This window comes from Loxodonta africana, chromosome 4 (assembly GCF_030014295.1).
Source record: "Loxodonta africana isolate mLoxAfr1 chromosome 4, mLoxAfr1.hap2, whole genome shotgun sequence".
Classification (NCBI taxonomy): Eukaryota; Metazoa; Chordata; class Mammalia; order Proboscidea; family Elephantidae; genus Loxodonta; species Loxodonta africana.
Genome location: NC_087345.1, coordinates 72,529,867 through 72,551,882, shown reverse-complemented (window position 1 = coordinate 72,551,882; position 22,016 = coordinate 72,529,867). Strand labels below are relative to the sequence as shown.

The 22,016-nt window shown below is 39.6% G+C and overlaps 2 protein-coding genes across 5 annotated transcripts in view; both read left to right on the top strand.

Moving 5' to 3' along the window:
- XPOT (exportin for tRNA) overlaps positions 1-1,976 on the top strand; it is a 41,341-nt gene extending 39,365 nt beyond the window's left edge. Inside the window, exon 25 of the mRNA XM_023558445.2 lies at positions 1,367-1,976. Within this exon, the coding sequence (XP_023414213.2) occupies positions 1,367-1,393 (27 nt within the window). The 3' untranslated portion in view covers positions 1,394-1,976. The remainder of the gene's footprint in view (positions 1-1,366) is intronic.
- A 3,149-nt stretch (positions 1,977-5,125) lies between these two features.
- TBK1 (TANK binding kinase 1) overlaps positions 5,126-22,016 on the top strand; it is a 53,578-nt gene continuing 36,687 nt past the window's right edge. Inside the window, exons 1-5 of one of the 4 annotated variants that reach the window (XM_064283930.1) lie at positions 5,126-5,216; positions 8,903-9,020; positions 16,232-16,270; positions 19,262-19,391; positions 21,514-21,695. In XM_064283930.1, coding sequence (XP_064140000.1) covers positions 8,934-9,020; positions 16,232-16,270; positions 19,262-19,391; positions 21,514-21,695 — 438 coding nt within the window. In that variant the 5' untranslated portion in view covers positions 5,126-5,216; positions 8,903-8,933. Of the gene's footprint in view, positions 5,217-8,902; positions 9,021-16,231; positions 16,373-18,764; positions 18,906-19,261; positions 19,392-21,513; positions 21,696-22,016 lie in introns of those variants that run through there. The other 3 variants (XM_064283929.1, XM_064283932.1, XM_064283931.1) reach the window with 3 other exon arrangements.

The following is a 22,016-nucleotide window of genomic DNA, read 5'->3' as shown; positions in this document are numbered from 1 at the left end:
GTCTTATGTGTCTACTTGATCCAAGAAGCTCATTCTTCACCAGTATCATTGTCTATCCCATAGTCTAGTCCAATCCCTGTCTAAAGAGTTAGCTTTGGGAATGATTCCTGTCTTGGGCTAACAGAAGGTCTGGGGACCGTGACCTCCGGGGTCCTTCTAGTCTCAGTCAGACCAGTAAGTCTGGACTTTCTACAAGAATTTGGGGTCCGCATCCCACTGCTCTCCTGCTGCCTCAGGGGTTCTCTGTCGTGTTCCCTGTCAGGGCGGTTATCAGTTGTGGCTGGGCACCGTCTAGTTCAGGCGATGTAGTCCCTGGTTTATGTGGCCCTTTCTGTCTCTTGGGCTCATAATTACCCTGTGTCTTTGGTGTTCTTCATTCTCCTTTGCTCCAGGTGGGTTGAGACCAATTGATGCATCTTAGATGGCTGCTTGCTAGCATTTAAGGCCCCAGATGCCGCTCTCCAAAGTGGGATGCAGAATGTTTTCTTAATAGATTTTATTATGCCAGTTTACTTAGATGTCCCCTGAAGCCATGGTCCTCAAACCCCCGCCCCTGCTACGCTGGCCTTCAAAGCATTCAGTTTATTCAGGAAACTTCCTTGCTTTTGGTTTAGTCCAGTTGTGCTGACCTCTCCTGTATTGTGTGTTGTCTTTCCCTTCACCTATAGTTCTTATCTAATTAGTGAAAACCTCTCTCCCTCCCCCAACTTCTTGTAAACATCAAAGAATATTCTCTTCTCTGTTTAAACTATTTCTCGAGTTCTTATAATAGTGGTCTCATACAATATTTGTCCTTTTGCAGCTGACTAATTTCACTCAGCATAATGCCTTCCAGATTCCTCCATGTTATGAAATGTTTCACGGATTCATCATTGTTCTTTATCAATGCTTAATAATCCATTGTGTGAACATACCATAATGGAAATTTTTTTTTTATCATCAGATACAAATTCCTTAAGGGAGAGAAACTGATATCTTTTTAGCTTTGATTTGTTTGTTTCTTCCTCAAAATTTACTTTCCCAGTGTTAATTTTGGCAGTAGTAGCAATGAGTAAAAAGGTGTCAAGGGCCTATTTTCTTGTGACCACTTCAGTTTCGTAGCATTGGAAGTAATACCATATTTCAATCGTTTTCCATTTGGATGATGTTAACCTAAGTTATATCAAGAGTTTATCAAATTCTTAAAAACTGAAAGTTCTTATCTTGGATTATGTGTGGATATTTGAAGTATATAGTATATGAGATGTTTTAAGTGTCTATTGTATTTTGAAAAAGTGGCTAGCATTCAGTAACTTGGAGTCATTCTTCAGGTAAAAGGTGGCATCTTCTCACATCAGTACTAATTGTACTAATACTTTATTTACAGGTGTTCTTCCAGAGAGCGAAGCCCTGAGGACTGGATCTCCCTGTGCCTACTTCATGATCAGGAATTGCAGTTAATAATATATAAAGATGTGATTTCTGTGTGCCATTCACCTTGTCTTTTTAACATTGCTTTAAGCTTACTGCAATATATGTATTGGGATTTTTCTGTAAAATGGGTATAGTATTTCCTCAGTGCAGGCATGTGACAACAAGAAGTTGCTTGCATGCTGACTCAAATTGTTCTATATTAAAATGCTGTTAAAAGATACGGCAGAGTTATCCTAGTACCTTCATTTTTTTTTTTTTTTTGAAACTTTTAAGTCCTTTATAAAGCCCATACTGGTGGAAAGCAAAGTACTTTATAAAAAATCGCTGAATATAAAATGTTTGAGAAGTTTTATTTTCTTTTATGTGTGCAAAGTATGGGGGGAATACAACAATCGAAACTAATTTTTTGTAGATAGGCATTACTACATTTCTTTAAATGGTTTCATTGCTAATGTGTACTCCACAAAAGAGAATGGTTTCAAAAATTAATGGATTTAAAAGTAGGCCAGTGTTAAACATTTTTTATAAAACAAATAATAATAAATTTTGTGTAGTGAAATCCACCAAGTCTTTTTTGGAATTATTATAAATACTTTTCATATTTTTTAATCTTAATCTCTCCTTGATTTTCCATATAAAGTGTGCAGATATGGGTATATGGATGCTTTAGTTAATGCTGCTAAAAAGATATACAATTCTGTTAAATGGAATCCTTTAAAAATGCACTAGAAAACCCTATGTGAATCTTTTCATAGGAATAAAAGCTTCAAATTTCTTTTTTCTAAACCTTTTATTGGATTTATTTATAGCAAAATACACCTATGTGTTTATGATGCTTGTAATTTGTATCTACCCATTTAATTACTGGAAGCACCTTCCTCTGCTTTCTGCCATTTTTATTTGTGGCTATGCAAGAAAGCAAAAGGAAAAACAATCAGTAATAATAGTGAAAAATTAAGGAGAAAGGAAGGACAAAACTGACGAGCAGAATACAGTGACTCTAAGTTAAAATTCTAAAAGCCTAATATTTCAGGAGGGTTTGTTTGTTTTTTAACCTGTGGTCCGTGTACCCCTTAAAAGTTTCATGCATGAGCTTCAGTGGGTCTGTAAACTTCCTACAATTTTATTCTAAATTGTGCACATGAATCTTTTTCTGGGGTTCATTCCAGAAGAGATTTTAAACATTTTTCCTTGCATCATGGAAAGGTACTAAACTGACAGTTAATTGTAAAAATAAGTGGAATGTATATTATACTTCAATATAAAAGTTTTAAGAAATAGTGAAAGCTGAGTGTTTCTTTGGTAGGTCCCCCGTCCTATGGGAGAAATCATTGCATCTATTGCAATGGTAGTAATTATTCAAAACATACTAATAAGTAGCATAGCATAGTGGCTAAGAGTTTAGACAGTACAGTCTCTGGAGCCAGATTAAGTAGGTTCAAATACCAGTATGGCCAGTAAGTGGTTTTAGAACCTTGGGCAAATTAAATAACCTCTTTCTGCCTCAATATCCCCATTTGTAAGATAGGGGAAATAATGGTAGCTACCTCATAGGGTTGTTAGGAGAATTTGATGAGTTAAACCTGCACCTAATGGCTCGGTAGTAGCTCTTACTACTGTACTATTGCATATATGTGAAGGTGACACCTTCTTTTCTCCTGGCTCTTTAAAGCCCTTCTGAAGATTCACGTGTGTTGAGAGCTAAGCGAAATCAAGACATGGAAACTCAGCGTCTGTAGTAGAAATTAAACTTCATATTATTGTAATCATGCATAATTCCCATGTTAATTCTTTGAAGCTCCCCAGAGCACTTTACTTAGGAAGTACCATAGCAATTAGGAAACCTTGTTTATCATGAATAACCTTATTTGAATAGTACTTAGTTTCCAAAGCAGGTACCCAAATAATTGTCTCAAGAGTTGACCCTTACCTGTTAAAGGTGAGATAATCTTGAAGCTAAAAGTAAGGATTTGTGTGACTTGGCTATGGAACCACAAAGATTTTATGATGCCTGGTTTAATTCTGTGCCTAAGCATTTATTTAAATCTTAATGCTAACATTAATTGGTTTATAAATGGCTTGACCTTTAAGAAAATATATGTACTATTTTAATGTGCATCACTAGTTATGTAGTAAACATTTAAATCACGGCCTTTGGCTCAGTTAATTCACATTTTCTTCCATACAACTTTGATCTGTGAGTTTACTGTAGGAAGGGGCTTTGACAGGTTGTCTCCCTGCATCCGCTATGGGAAAACTGAAATGCAAGCAACTTGCTTGCATTGGGCAAATCTGCTGCAAAAGACCCCTTTAAAGTATTAAAAAGCAAAGATGGGACTTTCAGGACGAAGATGTGCCTGACCCAAGCCATGGTATTTTCACTTGCCTCACATGCATGCGAAAGCTGGACAATGAATAAGGAAAACCAAAGAAGAATTGATGCCTTTGAGTTACGGTGCTGGCAAAGGATATTGAATATACCATGGACTGCCAGAAGAGTGAACAAATCTGTCTCGGAAGAAATACACCCAGAATGCTTAGAAGTGAGGATGAGGAGACTTTGTCTCACTTAACTTTGGACATGTTATCAGGAGGGACCAGTCCCTGGAGAACATTAGGCTTGTTAGAGGGTTGGCAAAAAAGAGGGAAGGACTCAATGAGATGGAATGACACAGCTGCAACAATGAGCTCAAGCATAGCAGTGATTGTGAGGATGGCACAGGACCCAGCAGTGTTTCGTTCTGCTGTAAGCAGGGTCGCTATGAGTCGCAACCGACTCTATGGCACCTAAAAACACAGCAACAATGTGGGAAAACAGAATTGTGAGCAATGAATATTGATCTGTTAGCGTAATTCCATCACTTACACATTGTTTAAAATTGTAATAAAGTAACTTTGTAACAATAAAAGTTGACTTTTTGTTACTTCCATTAGAAAGGTAAGAACATGTCAAGTTGAGAGCTGGGACTCTAGCCCACGTTCCTTAGATTCAGAAGCCTCTGCTCTTAACCACTGTCCCATGGTTTCCCATTTCATTGGTTGTAGTTTCCACATGAGAATCCACCTTTTTCTCACCTGGCCTTTCAGAAATGTAGCACTAGGTCAGCAGGAGTCACTGTGCTCTCAAGTCGAGAAATGCTGCGGTGCTGACGGTAGGCAAGAAGGAACCCTCCAAGAATAACTGCTTAAGATCTTGGCCACATGAACATTGCAGGACCTAGTGTTAGTACTTCAGTTTCCGGATATTACCGTTTTCCAAAGTACAGTCTGAAAGAATTAAGTGAACATGATCACAGTAAGAATTTCACGTCTGAATTATTGAGACGGTTACTAGCGTCGCTGCAACCAAAGTAGTCTTTAAAATAAATACAACTCTCTATGATAGTTCCTTGTGATAGGTAGTCCCTCACACGTCCAAAACTGCCCGCCTGTGACTATTAGAATGTTTGTAATCCCTAGTTCAATACTTTTTCCAGTTATTCCGCACTGTTCTGGGGCTCGGGGACAGGGAGAGTTTTACAGTTGTGGGGATGAGAGTCATCGTCCACTGTGTCGGATCCCGGCTTCACTTTGAGAATCAGGGGACGGTGGCGCAGAGGCTGCGGACGGGGTCTCCTGACATCCTATCCTCCCGGCCGCACGCGGCAGCGGCCGGGGAGGCGGTGGCCAGGCGCGCATGCGCACGCGCAGCGCCGGCAGTCGGTCACGTGGCCCTCAGCAAGGGCTTGCGAAACCGGAAGTGTTCCCGGGCGCGCGGAGGCCGCGGGAGCCCGCTGGCGGTGGAGCGGCGAAGACCCGGCTCGGTAAGTGGGGCGAGCGCGGGCGGAGGGGGAGGCCGCGCGGGGCCGGGGCGGCGGAGACCTGGCATGGCCCAGTACGGGGCGCTCCCGCCCCTTGTGGGAGGCTGGGATGCTGAGTCAGAGCGGGGGCGGGGCGGGCGCCTGGAGGAGCCCCGCACGACCGAGGCCGGGCCCTCCACGGACCCTGTCCGGCGGACACCGCCCCCAGGTGCCTAGGGCGTTCCAGGCCGGGGTGGAGTGGTCGCGCGGGCCCCGGCCCCTCCACCTCGGTCCCTCGCCCCCACGGCCGGCGCTCTGACCTGCTCCGGGCTCTCCCGGGTCCGGCGGCGCTGGGCACTGAGAGGACGTACTCGTTACCCAGTCGGGGTCCTGGCCGCCCCCCGGAGGTGGGATGCCCGTTTCCTTTGAAGTTAAACTCGACCCTTTTTAGACCTCATTCTGAGTATTGACACCACTGGCCTTTTTTTTTTTTTTAATGGGTAGATCTTTCTGGCGATTTAGTAAAAGGCGTTTCATTACGGTTTTAGTGATGTTAACCCCAGAGTTTGAGTCACCAGAAGCTTAAAGCTTAAGACGTTTTTAATGTACACAGACCAAATACAAATTCCCAAATGTTTCCTTGCCCCTGGTCGACCTGGCTTGTGGGTTTATATTCTAATCCGTTTCCCAGGGATTTTCAGTAGGTGACCTCAAAACAAGTTCTTCCCATTAAATAAGTGTTAAATGCATAACCAAAGACTGACCTTTTCTACTTTGGAACCTCGAATGTATAACCGCTTAACAAATGATTCTTATAATGGTGGAGTTTGGAGATCTTCGAACTTTGTATGCCTTGTCACAAAACCTATTTTTATTTCTGGACAAAGGGTAACTTTCGTTTTGGGCTATAGTAGGAAGTAGAGTTAAGATAGCGTCACCAGTAACATACTTGTTGAGTACCTGCCTATAAAAAAAACAACTCTGTCAAAATTAATTAGGGAAGATTTATATAGCAAACACTTTGTAGATGTGCTGAGTCATGTTTTAGCATGTGGTTATTGTGGGGTTTTTAGAAGATAGTTTCAGAAGATATTTCCCCTAATCATTGTGAAAGCATAGTTTTATATCAGCATATAGAGAGCAGATATCTCAGCTGATACATTTGTTTTATATTATCCATTAAATGCATGTAGGTACCTACCAGTACTATTTGCCGTTTACAGTTCCTTCAAAAGAGCAAAGTTCCATTCATTAGGGAGGATTTTTCATCAGATCTTTGAGTGATTTATCATTACACATCTGGAATGGAACGTAGTAGCCGACAAATGTGCATTCCTTATTGTGAAAAGGGAATTTTATTTTTATTGCTTACTTTCAATAAACTATGAGAGCCCTGGTAACACAGTGGTTAAGAGCTCAGCTACTAACTAAAAGGTGGACAGTTTGAATCCTTGGAAACCCTATGGGGCAGTTCTACTCTGTCCTGTAGGGTCACTGTGAGAATCAACTCGAAGACTACGTTTTTTTTGTTTGTTTTTTGTGTCCAATAAATAGCTATATATAAAATTCCTTATCTGAATTACATGGCTGGTAAAATTTTAAAAATATATCTTAGTATACCAACGATTTAAGGAGCCTTGGTGGAGCAGTGGTTAAGAGCTGGGCTGCTAACCAAAAGGTTGGCAATTCGAATCCACCCAGTGCTCCTTGGAAACCTTGTGGGGGAGTTCTGCTGTCTTCTATAGAGTCACTATGAGTCGGTATCGACCGGATGGCAACGGGTTTGTGCGTGTGTGTTGCAGTAGTAGCCCCAGTAGTGTAGTAGTTACAGGGCTGGGCTGCTAACGGAAAGGTTGGTGGTTCAACTCATTCGAACCCACCAGCCCCTTCTCGGGAGAAAGCTGTGGCCAGTCTGCTTCCCTAACAATTTATAGCCTTGGAAGTTGCTATGAGTTGGCATCCTAGTTGGCAGTGGATTTAATTTGGTTGGTTGTGCAGTGGTTAAGTGCTTGGCTGACAACCAAAAGGTAGGCTGTTGGAACCCACCAGCAGTTCAGCGGGAGAAAGTTGAGTCGGAATGGACTCCATGGCAATGAAGTCTCCCCCCCGCCCCGCCCCGCCCCCAAAGACTGGTGAAACTTAGACCCCTGGCTATTCTATGTGTTCCTAATGTTACTGGGAATATTGGGACCAAACCCACTACCGTCGAGTCGATTCCAACTCATAGCGACCCTATAGGACAGAGTAGAACTGCCCCATAGAGTTTCCAGGGAGCGCCTGGTGGATTCGAACTGCCGACCTCTTGGTTAGCAGCTGTAGCACTCACCCACTACGCCACCAGGGTTTCCTGGAATATTGGGAGTCGTTAATTAATTTACCACTGTATACCTAGTCCAGGATACTGCCTTGGTCCTAATTTACTGTGAAGGGATGGTAAGATCTGTTTCAATTTGACATTACAGCAGGTTTAAGGCAGTGCTAGGACTGGTGTTTATGTTATGTTGGCATACCTTATACCTTCTGTTCCAACATGGAGCTCAGATATAATCTTTTCGATATTAAAGGGCAAAGTTGAGATTGATGCTTGTTTTTTAAAACTTGGTAATACACACTTGATAAGCATATATTTATATACTTTAAAAAACGCACTGCCTACTTGAATCAGGTGGACACTTGAGACTGTGTTGGCATATCCTGCCTGGAGGGGAGATGGGAGGGCAGAGGGGCTTAGAAGCTGGCAAAATGGACACGAAAAGAGAGTGGAAGGAGGGAGCGGGCTGTCTTATTGGGGGGAGGGTAATTGGGAGTATGTAGTAAGGTGTATATAAGTTTTTATGTGAGAGACTGACTTGATTTGTAAACTTTCACTTAAAGCACAATAAAAATTATTAAAAAAAAAACCCCGCTGCTGTTGAGTCAGTTCTGACTCATAGCGACCCCATAGGGTTTCCAAGGCTGTAAATCTCTGCGGAAGCAGACTGCCACATTTTTCTCCCGCAGAGCGGCTGGTGGTTTCAAACCCCAACCTTTCAGTTAGCAGTAAATCACTTTAACCACTGTGCTCCACCCCCCCCCCCCAAAAAAAAACCATTGCTCTCGAGTCGATTCTAACTCTTAGTGACCATAGGGCTCCTTATTTATATACTTCGAGGTGGGAAAAACAATTCATAAATTACTTTCTGAAGAGTTAGTAACCTTTCAGGAATAATATGTTTTGTGCCCTTCCATCATGATTATCAGACTCTGTGCAAATGAAATTTTAGGTTATGGGAATGTTAATGCAGCGGCAACAATTGATTTCAGTAGTGTTGCCCTGTCCTAGAAGGAAGGAAACAAAATAAGTTTTTAATATTTCTGTTACATTTTACATTATTAGTTTTGCTTATCTTAAAATAGAACTTATTAATCTTTCAAAACACTCTCATTGGCAAAGACAAAAGTGGAAGAAAAATGGATGTTTCTTTCAGTCTTGTGGTGAGCAAATTAAATTGAATATAAACAATGCCATCAGTTAATGTTTTTTTCAGAGCCCGCACAGCATCTTAGCCTTTATCATTTCTAGTAACTTAGGTTTTACATTGGACTATTTGTACATTTCAGTTGAGCAGTAAATAATGTGTGATCTTATTGTGATTAATAACAGCTAACATTTGATTCTTGAATGTATTATTTCTTTAAAACATATGTGTAAATCTTTTCTTTTCTATTAGTATAACAAGAGGATCACCTAACCAAGCAGAGATGCAGAGCACTTCTAATCATCTGTGGCTTTTATCTGATATTTTAGGCCAGGGAGCTACTGCAAATGTCTTTCGTGGAAGACATAAGGTTAGTACAAAGAAAAACTTTGAGGCTTTTTATCACTGTGTATGTATGAGGATAAGTCATAAAGCATTGCTGCTAGGGTTCCAGTTCACACATGCATGGATTTATTCTGAACAAAACATGTTTAAACATGTCTCTGCAATCATTGGATGGCTGCAGACAAGTTCACTTGGTTAATACACTTGTCTTAGTCTGGCTAGGGTGCCTTCAAAAAGAAGGATAGTTTTTATGCCATGAAAAAAAATGATTTTGAGGTCAGGACTGACATCAATTTTTAACAAAACTTAAGTGGACATCTCCCAGATCATTGAAGCTTTGCAACAAGTTTATGAAAATGCTGCCTCACGTAAAACAAGTGTTTAGGTGGATCAAGCATTTTAAGGAAGGTCAGGAAGACTTTAAAGTTGAGCCAAGAGTGGAAAGACCGCTCAGAAGGTTATGGCAGCTATTTTTGGGGATTCCCAAGGGGTAATCTTGATAGATTTTATCAACGGACACAGAACAACCACAGAGGCTTATCATGAAGAAGTTTTCAGAAAATTGAAAATTGCATTGGTGAGAAAAGGCCAAGAAAGTTACGCCAAGGAATTTTTTTCCATCATAACTATCATGGATTGAATCGTGTCCTCCAAAAACATGTGCCAGCTTGGTTAGGCGATAATTCCCAGTATTGTGTGGTTGTCCTCCATTTTGAGATTATAATTTTATGTTGAAGAGAATTAGGATGGGATCATAACACCCTTACCCAGGTCACGTACGTGATCCAGCGTAAAGGAAGTTTCCCTGGGGTGTGGCCTGTGCCACCTTTTATCTCTGAAGAGATAAAAAGGAAAGGGAAGTGAGCAGAGAGGGCAACCTCATACCACCAAGAAAGAAGCACTGGCAATAGAAGCATCGTTTGGACTCAGGATTCCTGTGTGGAGAAGCTCTTAAACCAGGAGGAGATTGATTAGACGGTCCTTCCTCCAGAGCTGACAGGGAGAAAGCCTCCCCTGGAGCTGATGCTCTGAATTTGGATTTCTAGCCTACTAGACTGTGAGAAAATGAGTTTATCTTTGTTAAAGCCATCCCCTTGTGATGTTTCTATTACAGCAGCACTAGAGAGATAACTAAGACAGCGACAACGCACCTGCTCGTTCTTCGAGGGTAGCAAAGGCCGTCTATGAGAATTTCATTAGGAAACCTTACCTCATCCACCCTACAGCCCTGACCTTACCCCATTAGGCTTCTTTTTGTTCTCAGAACTCAAAAGAACATTTAAAAGGAACACGATTTTAATCCCTCAAGGATGCCGATACTGCCATTTTGGCGTGGTGTAAATCAAAGAACACAGAATTCTTTGGGGAAGGTTTAGAGAGAGGGAAACACTGCCTTCAGAAGTATGTAGACCTAGATGGGGGATATGTCAAGAAACAGTAGCTTCACAATTTCATATTTTTGTTTAATAAAGGTTTCTGTGATTTTGTAGCAATACTTTCTGACTTACTCTCATAGCGCTTTTGCACTTAAAATGTGGGACTTGGTAACTTTGATTATTTTGTCAAATAAGAATTAAATGAAAATTTTTTCCTATAAAATCAAAAAGAGAACACCTGATTTTGTGGTTCCTTAAGTGTAGCTGTGTCAGAGGCAGCAAAAATATCTACCTGATGGCAGCAGAGGTTGTGTTGGGGAGTGAAGGAAAACAAGAGGTTGGTTGAAAGGAACTAGGGAGGGTTAGTTTAGTTGACTTCTTCCTCAACCCAGATCTCACTAACAGAAGTTCAGTGTGGCAGTGCTTTGGGGTGGAGAAAGGTAGGGGCATGGTGTGTACTTTGAAGGCAAACTCACTAATCATTCTGATATGCTCTAAAGGGTGCACAACCTGCTAAAACAGCATCCTGCAAGGTAGATTGGGATAAAATGAGACTATCAACAAGGAGACCAAGTAAAAAGCTATATCTGGGTATGAGGTAATGAGAATCTGATAGTGGAAGTGGGAATAGAATAAAAGGGTTAATCCTAGGGCACGTGAAGATCCAGATGGGCTCTGTGCCAGATTGGATATTGGAGGATAAAATTAAAGGTAATTAAAATAAAGTAAATGAAAGATAATTAAAGTTTCTGTTCTGGGAAGGAAACTGAAAAAATAATGGAATAAAAAATCTTTTTATAGTGCAAATAATCATTCACTAACTTTTCAGCACTATTAATTTAAATTTATTTTGATCTAAGTGACACTTAAAAACCTGTTGCCAGTCAAGTCAGGTCTGACTCATAGTGACCCTATAAAACCCAGTGCTGTTGAGTCGATTTCCAACTCGTAGCAACCCTGTAAGGACAGAGTAGAGCTGCCCCATAGAGTTTCCAAGGAGCGCCTGGCAGATTCGAACTGTCGACCGTTTGATTAGCAGCCATAGCACTTAACCACTACGCCAGCAGGGTTTCCAGGTGACCCTGTAGGACTGAGTAAACTGCCCCATAGAGTTTCTAAGGAGCAGCTGGTGGATTCAAACTGCTGACCTTTGGTTAGCAGCCTTATCTTAATCACTGCACCACCAGGGCTCCTTTTAAATTCTTATTTTCAGGAACAGAGGCCGTAGATATTTTAGTAGGGTGGAGTTCCTTTTCCGTATTTTCCTGTGGCTTTGAGATTGCCAGTCAGTTTTGTCGGCGATAATAACATAAGCATTCATGGGAGGGGCTCTTTTCTCTGGGGAGAGAATATGACTGTAAACAGCCTCCCTGGCTCAGAGAGAATTAATCAGAAGTGCCACAGAGACAGCTTTTAGCTTTTTGCAGTCTCAGTCTAGAATTGTTCACAGTCTGAGGGTCCTAGATCGAGTTAATTGTGATAAGCTTTGGATATTCCAGCCCTTGATACTGTTTTTGTTTTGTGCACTCTGCCAAAAAGAAGAGAAAAACGGGTAGTGGTACAGGATTTAACAATGAGGACACATCTCATAATCTGTCTTCCTGTACCAGATTAATTTAGCAGATTTTAATAAGCACTGGTATATGTCAGACAGAGCCCTGGTGGCACAGTGGTAGGAGCTAGGGCTGCTAACTAAAAGGTCAGCAGTTTGAATCCACCAGCTGTTTCCTGGAAAGCCTATGGAGGCAGTTCTACTCTGTCCTATAGGATCACTATAAGTTGGAATCGACTCAGTGGCAGTGAGTATATGTCAGACACTGTGGTGGGCCTAGTGAATATAACTACAACTATTGTGCAGTCCCTGCCTACAAAAAGTTTCAGGTTTAGTAGCAATATAGCATTAAAAGTGTCGCTATTTAGAAACGGATAGGATGACAGGTAGTCAATCAGGCTAAAGATTTCAGTGCCTGGCACTGGTAGGTATTTCACATTTTCTGGTATTTTCTTTCTTAGATACTCAGTGTCCTCCTTGTAAGTACAGTGCCTGACAAGTAGTAGACATTGCAAGTACTTGTTGAAAGTAGGAATACACGAATGAGGACAAGTTAGACTACCCTAAAACAACCTGAAGTTCTTTTTCACAGGAAACAGAGATGTACTTTATCCAGTAAAAAAAAAAATACAGCTTGAAAATCTGTAAGGATTTGAGAGACATAAGAATTGACTTACAAAATTGCTGAGACCAGCTTAGTATTTGCTCCCTAAACAGTGTGTGTTTTGAGAAACCACATTTGTTCTCAGTGACATCAATTTCAAGGGTTTAAGATTACACCCCAAATATCCTGCTTCCCCTTAATAACTCCTTAAGCATTTTTTAAAACCGTATTAGTTAAACTTCTTTATGCTGTTGCTTAGAATGACCAGGTTCCTAAGTTTACTGTTTGTTATTTGAGCATACCACCTACTGAATGTCTCTCATTAATTTGCCTTTAGCTACTAGTATGTGTGGGTGGTTGTATATATGTGTGATAACTATGGTGAAGTTAAAGGAAGGAAAGTTGTTGGAAGCGTGTGTTGATCTGCACATGTATTTATACATGAGCACGTGTTATTGGGTGCCTTCAAGTTGATTCTAACACATAGACCTCTAAATATTGTTGGTATACATTTTGACTTGGGGACTATGAACGATAAATGACTGGGCAGGTGAATAAAAGGGAAATTTTACTTATTATTTATTTATATTCCCACATATTTCTCAGCAATCTCACAGGTATGATGTAGACTACAGAAGTTTGAGAAAAACTGGCCTAGATTTCAAGTAGTACATTACAATATCGTGTTATTTCTCTGCTTGTCCCTTTGTGAGGATTCTCCTAATTTTAGACTGAGTTTGAAATAAGTATCCTCAATAATATTAAATATACCATGGACTACCGGAAGAACAAACAAATCTGTCTTGGAAGTACAGCCAGAATGCTGCTTAGAAGCAAGGATGGCAAAACTTTGTCTCATGTACTTTAGGCATGTTATCAGGAGGGACTAGTCCCCGGAAAAGACGTCATGTTTGGTAAAGTAGAGGGTCAGCAAAAAAGAGGAAGACCCCTCAAGAAGATGGATTGACACAATAGCTGCAACAGTGGGCACAAGCATGGCAAAGATTGTGAGGATGGTGCAGGACTGGGCCACGTTTCCTTCTGTTGTACGTAGGGTTGCTGTGAGTCACAACTGATGCAGTGGCACCTAACAACGATAAAATCCTCAATAAAAATCTCTCTATGGGTTGACATATATATATGTCTTGGTTTTTTAGTGCTTCTGTATCAGAAATACCACAAGTGGGTGGTTTTAAACATCACATTTATTTCCTCACAGTTGGTGGGCTCAAAGTCTGAATTCAGGGCACTGAGTCTAGGGGGAGGCTCATCCTGTCCACTCTAGGGGAAAACCCTTGTCTCAGCTTCACTAGTGTTCTTCTCTGCATTCCTTGCAAATCTCCACATGGTGTCCATGTTTCTTTGATTTTTCCCTTCTTACTTTGCCTAATCTGCTCTTGTTTTTGGAGCCCTGGTTTTGCAGTGGTTAAGAGCTACGGCTACTAACCAAAAGGTCGGCAGTTTGAATCCACCTGCCACTCCTTGGAAACCCTATGGAGTAGTTCTGCTCTGTCCTACAGGGTCGATATGAGTCAGAGCCGACTTGACGGCAACTGGTTTTTTTAACCTACTCTTTTCAGATCTCAAAAATGAGTTTAAGACAGTCTGTACTGATATGGTCTATTAACATAACAATGAAAACCCTATTCCCAAATGGGATTACATCCACAGGTAGAAGAATTAGGATTCTAACACATATTTTGGGGGGACACAATTCAATTCATAACAGTATGGATTTGGCAGTGTCAGTAAAACCCATTGCTGTCAAGTCATTTCAGAACTACCCCATAAGGTTTCCAAGGTTGTAATCATTACAGGGAAACCCTGGTGGCATAGTAGTTAAGAGCTATGGAGCTTAACCAAAAGGTCGGCAGTTCAAATCGACCAGGTGCTCCTTGGAAACTCTGTGGGGCAGTTCTACTCCGTCCTGTAGGGTCTTTATGAGTCGGAAGCAACTCAACAGCAGTAGGTCTTGTTTGGTTTTTGGTAATCATTACAGAAGTAACCCACCAACCCAATTACAGAAGTAGACTGTCACATATTTCTCTCACACAGTGGCTGGTGGGCTCAAACTGCCAACATTTTGGTTAGTAGCTGAGCACTTAACCACTGCACCACCAGGGCTCACTACCTGGACTGAATGAGTACGATAATAGTGTAATTGAACTATAATTACATCATTGTTCTATTTTCATATTGTCTGAAAACATTTAGTAGCCTTTCTTTCATATGTATTTGTGATGAGGTAATTGCACAAATTGTTGTTGTTAGTTGTCTTTGAGTCGATTCCAACTCATGATGACCCTATGTGATAGGGCAGAACCTCTCCATGAGGTTCTCAGGGCTGTGACCCTTTGGAAATAGATAGCCAGGTCTGTCTTCCAAGGTGCCTCTGTGTGGGTTCAAACCACTGACTTTTCAGCTAGTAGTAGAACACTTAACCATTTTACCACCCAGGGACCAGTCACACAGATACTGGCCTCTAAATACTAATCTTGAAGGGTAAGATTGTGAGGCAGTGAAATAGTCTTAAGAAAAAGATAATGCCATTCTGGGGTGAGGAGAGGATGATGGCTGTAACTGGTGAATCTGTATGGAAAGCTATAGAGAGGGCATCAAAGCAGGAACCTCACAGAGGTCCTGACGGAAAGCCATGAAATCTGTGTAGGTGGGTGGTGCTTGAAGCCCAGGCTCAAAGAGAAAAGGACCTTTTCACCAGCTCCAGGGAAGTTCAGGTTGGATTGATGGAAGAAGTAAGGCTAAACTAAGAGAATCTAGACCAGGGAGAGGGTTGCTGAGTGGAGTGTTTGGAAGAAAGTGGGAGGATCTGGAAGAGAGTCTTAAAGTTAATATGACGAACATGAAAATGTAATGTTTGCCTGAAGTTTAAGCATATATTTTCAGTCTATAAGGTTCCCTTTTAACTACAGCTGTGCATGGTCATTCTGTGCGTGCTCCACTTCAGTAAACCGTGGGTGTAAGAGTGGGAGTGCTGTGAGTACATCAGTAGAGAAAAGGAAATGTCTTTATCCACTAGGGATGGTCTGTGAAGGAAGTCTTCCCTAGTCATCTAGGTAAAGTTGCAGAAAGTTACCCAGGGAAGCAGTGGTATAGTCCAACCAGGAAGTCTGCTTTAACCTTACTCTCCAACTCATACTCAGACACATAGCCGCACATGCGTTGTCACAGCTAGAGGTAAAGAAAACCCTAAATGGGTTTCCTTGAGATTCGTTAAGAAAAAAATGTTTTAAAGTTCCTACATGGAATAAAGTTTTCAACCTCTGTGTTCCTGTTTTGAGTAAGTTTTGAGTATTGTTAGGCGTTGGAACGACCCTTATGAGTTTCACTTTCCATTTCTTATCCAAAATGTGATTTCAGGTTTGGCAGTACTAGAGTTCTTATCTTCTGATATATAAGTGGCTATGTTTACCACTAATGGACCATAATGCAAGCTTTGTTTATAATATGAAGAAGTAGCCTTTTCTGCATTCTAAAGCATATGGTTTTAAAGAAATATTGAGCAGTTGATTTATTTTAGCTTCAAAAAAGTCAGAAGCCCTTGTACAAATTATCTGTACTGAAAAGTAATGCAGGGTGTTCTGTAAGATGGATGAATTGCTATAGCTAATTCTAATGGTACTCTTTTACCTTCTTTACAATATTATGAATAAATACATATACTCTTTCTCTTTTTTTTTTTTTAGAAAACTGGTGATTTATTTGCTATCAAAGTATTTAATAATGTAAGTTTTCTTCGACCAGTGGATGTTCAAATGAGAGAATTTGAAGTGTTAAAAAAACTCAATCACAAAAATATTGTTAAATTATTTGCTATTGAAGAAGAGGTAAGTAGTCAAGCTTTAATTACTCTTGTGATCATATTTATTGTAGTTATTGATTCAGGGGACATACCCTAATATAAAAAATGAGTTTAAAAAAAAAAAGTGAAAATTAGTACTCATACAACCTAGTTTGTATCCCCCAAGGACTCTTGAATACATATAGAATGAAAAAAAAGTACTGTAAGAATAGAATCAGAAAAAGTACTGTAAGAGATAAAAGGGTAAAGAGTATGGTTACTTGCACTAAAGGAGAGAGTTCTGTTAAAAATGTAAAACACTTAGAAAAAGAATATGGTTACCCATATTATTACTAGAAAAAAATAAGTTAATTGTCATAAATGAAAGGAGCAAGGGGAATCCTTTGTAAAAGAAAAAAAATCCAGAGATTGATATGAAGTCCAGTTTTGAAGAATATAATTTATTTTAGGAGAATATAACAAAAATAAAAATAACATTATTGAAAAAATCACCTAGAAATATTAAAAATAAAAATGGATTTTAATCCTTTTAGACATAGTTGGGGTCCCTGGATGACGCAAATAGTTAAGCACCCCTCTACTAGCTGAAAAGCTGGTGGTTCGAAACTACCAACAGGAGCCTCAAAAGATAGGCCTGGTGATCTGATTCTGAAAGGTCACATAGCCGTGAAAACCCTGTGGAGCAGTTCCACTCTGCACAAATGGGGTCTCCATGAGTCAGAATCAACTTGACGGCAACTAACAAAAGACACAGGAAATCAATGTAATTGCACCTCTTGAAAAACAATTTGGCAGTTTATACCCTTATCCTAGGGATTTTATTTTAGTGATTAACATCTTAGGAAGTAATCAGAAATGCAAATGATAGTTTTATGCAAACAGATGTTCATTGTAGCCTGGTTTTTAAAAAAATGGTTAAATAAGTTGAACAAGTTATTATGTATGATGGATAGTTAAGCAATAATGAAAAGCGATATTTTCCAAAATTTTAGTGACCTGGGAACGTGCTTTGGTATGATGTTATGTGAGAAAGTGAGAATTAAAAATACACATGCAGTATAACCTCAGTATAATATACAAACGGTGTTTCACATACATGGTATGATTTGATACATAGGAAAAAAAGACTGAAAGGAAATATATCAGAGTATTAATGTAATTATCAGTGGTTGATGAAATTGGTATTTTCCAAATTTTCAGCTATGAACATATATTATTTCATAGTTTAAGAACTTTTTTAAAAATGTATATTTTTATAGCTACTGAATAGTAGAGAGATTTAAAATATTTTATAAAATTGTTCTGAGGATATGTAGAAAAAATAAGGAAAAGGAGGAAAAAGTTGAGGGATGAAACTGGATTATATGACTCAAATTTACATTTTCAAGTTTCTGAAATTGGCCTGTATCTTGTAATAATGTTTATGTTTAATTTTATAGTATTTCCTTTTCCCTATAAAGCTGTAACTAAATTTATGCATCTTATAATCAATGGTACATTAAAATCAAGTTATAAAAAAAATCAGCAGCTCATATGCAAATGAGCAGGCTGGAACTTTGCTGTAAGAGAGACCACTCAGTTATTCTGATATTATTTGTTTTTAAGGATAGGACTTCATTCCTTGAAGTGGAAATACTTATCACGAGAAGAATTTCGAGAGTTTAAGATATTTATTAGAAGAGCTGATTGTCCCAAATGTATTGTTATGTATAAGAAAAATAAAGATAATTTTTGATGGAACCTTTATAACATTATCATAAGCAATGATTTTCCAGCTCAACTTTAGCCAGTTTTTACTGTTGTTTGATTGTCTTCAAAAACAAATCTACACTAATTAGATAGTAGATAAGAACTACTTTAGGTGAAGGGAAGACAGCACACAATACAGGGGAGGTCAGCACAATTGGACTAAACCAAAAACAAAGAAGTTTCCTAAATAAACTGAATGGTTCGAAGGCCAGCGTAGCAGGGGCAGGGGTCTGGGGACCATGGTTTCAGGGGACATCTAAGTCAATTGTCATAATAAAATCTATTAACAAAACATTCTGCATCCCACTTTGAGGACTGGCATCTGGGGTCTTAAACGCTAGCAAGCAGCCATCTAAGATGCATCAATTGGTCTCAACCCACCTGGATCAAAGGAGAATGAAGAACACCAAGGACACAGGTGATTACGAGCTCAAGAGACAGAAAGGGCCACATGAACCAGCAACTACATCATCCTGAGACCAGAAGAACTAGATGGTGCCCGGCTACAACCGATGACTGCCCTGACAGGGAACACAACAGAGAACCCCTGAGGGAGCAGGAGAGCAGTGGGATGCAGACCCCAAATTCTCATAAGACCAGACTTAATGGTCTGACCAAGACTGGAAGGACCCCAGTAGTCATGGCCCCCATACCTTCTGTTGCTCCAGGATAGGAACCATTCCCGAAGCCAACTCTTCAGACATGGATTGGACTAGACAATGTATTGGAGAGGGATGCTGGTGAGGAGTGAGCTTCTTGGATCAGGTGGACACTTGAGACTATGTTGGCATCTCCTGCCTGGAGGGGAGGTGAGAGGGTGGAGGGGGTTAGAAGCTGGCAAAAAGGGCATGAAAAGAGAAGAGTGGAGAGAGAGAGCGGGCTGTCTCATTAGGGGGAGAGTAATTGGGAGTGCGGATTTTTGTGTGAGAGACTGACTTGATTTGTAAACTTTCACTTAAAGCACAATAAAAATTATTTTTAAAAAAATTAACTTTCTTAATAATACATGGGAAGATGTTAATTCTTAAATGTGTACAGTCAGCAGATGTTTACTGAATTCAAGGTGAGCAATTCAAAGTGTCTCTATCATTGTTGCAAACTCTACAATTAGACAATATTGAATAAGTACTAGTATATAATAAAATTTATGTCTTATTTTTTTCAGACAACCACAAGACATAAAGTACTTATTATGGAATTTTGTCCATGTGGGAGTTTATACGGTGTTTTAGAAGAGCCATCTAATGCCTATGGATTGCCAGAGTCTGAATTTTTAATTGTTTTGCGAGATGTGGGTATGTTTATTTATGTGGTTTTATATACATATAAATTTAATGACATAAGAATAAAAAAAAATCTTACATTCATTCAAAACCAAAGATACTTAGACAGTGCTTTCTTGGATATGGCATTAAAAGCACAAGTGCCCCCCCCCCCAAAATACATAAATTGCACTTTGTCAACATTAAAAACTTCTGGGTTTCAAAAGATACCAACAAGAAAATAAGTCTGCCCACAGAGTGGTAGGAAGTATTTGTAAATCATATATCTGATAAGGAACTTGCATCTAGAATATATAAAGCACTCTTACAGCTGAACAATAAAATGACACCCATTAAAAAATGGGCGGTAGATTTGAATAGTACTAATAGGTATGGGGTTTTTTTTTTGGAATTATTAAAAGGTTCTGAAATTAAATAGTTGTGATAGTTGCACAACTCTGAATGTCCTAACGACCACTGAATTGTTTACTGTAAAAGGTAGATTTTATGATATGTGAATTATATTTCAACACAGCTGTTATTTAAAAAATAATATGACAACCAAGGGGAGTATCTTTTTGGAAAGAAATAAATATATGAGGAAGGGGGAAAGCCGGATAATAAAGAAATGTAAGTTTACTGGGAACTCTTCAACTTGACACCAGTAGCAGGGTGGAGACTATTTGGGTCAGGACCGTTTTATAATGGGAGAAAACAGAATTGATAGTTATGGAAGTATGCTGCAGTCTGTTTAATCAAATAGAAGTTATAGATAATTGATGTCTTTGTAAGTATGTAGACAGCCCTGAGTTTTAATAATTATACGTTGATACCCCTAAACTTACTCTCATATGTTGAATTTGGACTTTGATCTGTCAGCTGTCAAATGAGTCAAGCCATCACTTGGTGATATTGCCTGCTAGTTATCTCTAACAGCTTAATTTCAGCATTGTAGGCACCTTTGACCTTTAAAAAAAAAAAAATGCCTTTTTGGAATGGTGCTATGTATATTTGAAACTGCACCGTGAGAAGTGTATTTGTATGGAAATAAGTCTGACAACTTTTGCCTCTTCCTATTACTTTTTTCTTGTTTTTTTGGTATTTTTTTTTCTAATTGTGCTTTAAGTGAAAGTTTACAAATCAAGTCAGTCTCCCACACAAAAACATATACACCTTGCTACATACTCCCAATTGCTCTCCCCCTAATGAGACAGCCCGCTCCCTCTGTCTGCTCTCTCTTTTCGTGTCCATTTTGCCAGCTTCTAACCCCCTCTACCCTCTCATCTCCCCTCCAGGGAGGAGATGCCAATATAATCTCAGGCGTTCACCTGATCTAAGAAGCTCACTCCTCACCAGCATCCCTCTCCAGCCCATTGTCCAGTCTAATCCCTGTCTGAAGAGTTGGCTTCGGGAATGGTTCCTGTCCTGGGCCAACAGAAAGTCTGGGAGCCATGACCACCGGGGTCCTTCCAGTCTCAGTCAGACCGTTAAGTCTGGTCTTTTTATGAGCATTTGGGGTCTGCATCCCACTGCTCTCCTGCTCCCTCAGGGGTTCTCTGTTGTGTTCCCTGTCAGGGCAGTCATCGGTTGTAGCCGGGCACCATCTAGCTCTTCTGGTCTCAGGCTGATGTAGTCTCTGGTGTATGTGGCCCTTTCTGTCTCCTGGGCCTGTAATTTGGCATTACTTTTTTGCTATTTTATGTATTAAGCCCAATTTACTTTTTGTGGAATTTTTTCCCAAGATAAATAAATGTAAAACTGTGGTAGAAGATTGATACCTTTCTAGGGAATGTTTATTATTCTCAACCTTAGGCAGATTGCACACATACATATAACCAAAAGTAATTCAGGAAGAGTCGTACACTTAAGACCATTTTGTTTCATTTTCCTGGCAGTATTTAAGAGAGACTGCACTTGTCTTTAGACTGCATTGATTCTTATTACACCAAAACATCTTATAATTGAAACCTGATATATAAAATGTATGTATCATCTATGACTTCTTTGATTAAAATGATTTTGGACCAGCTTAGGGAAAAGCTTTATTAATGGACTTGAGACTGAGTGAATTATATGAGTGCATTTGAGACAGGTGCACATACACACATACTTATAGATACCTACATTATAATTTTTTTTTTGTATATTGTTGAAGTGGGTGGAATGAATCATCTCCGAGAGAACGGCATAGTCCACCGTGATATCAAGCCAGGAAATATCATGCGTGTTATAGGGGAAGATGGACAGTCTGTGTATAAACTCACAGACTTTGGCGCAGCTAGAGAATTAGAAGATGATGAGCAGTTTGTTTCTCTGTACGGGACAGAAGAATATTTGGTAAGTCGTTCATCTTTAATAATTTTACTTAAAGAAGCTGGATATATTGCAAATATGTCTGGGTAATTGGTCAACCAATTCATTAGCCATAAAATGCTTTACATAATTTTTACAGTAAAAATTAAATTTTTTACTTTAATGAACATCATGTGTAACAAGGGAATTAGATACGAATTTCTAAGGGCTCTATTTTTTCCTGTTAAAAGCTCTTAAAAATTTTGTAGCACTCCTAAATCCCTTAATTTTATTAATGTTATGAATTTATATTAAAGGAAAACTGTCTCTACACTCAAGGAGTATACTAGCTAGTAAAGGCTCCTG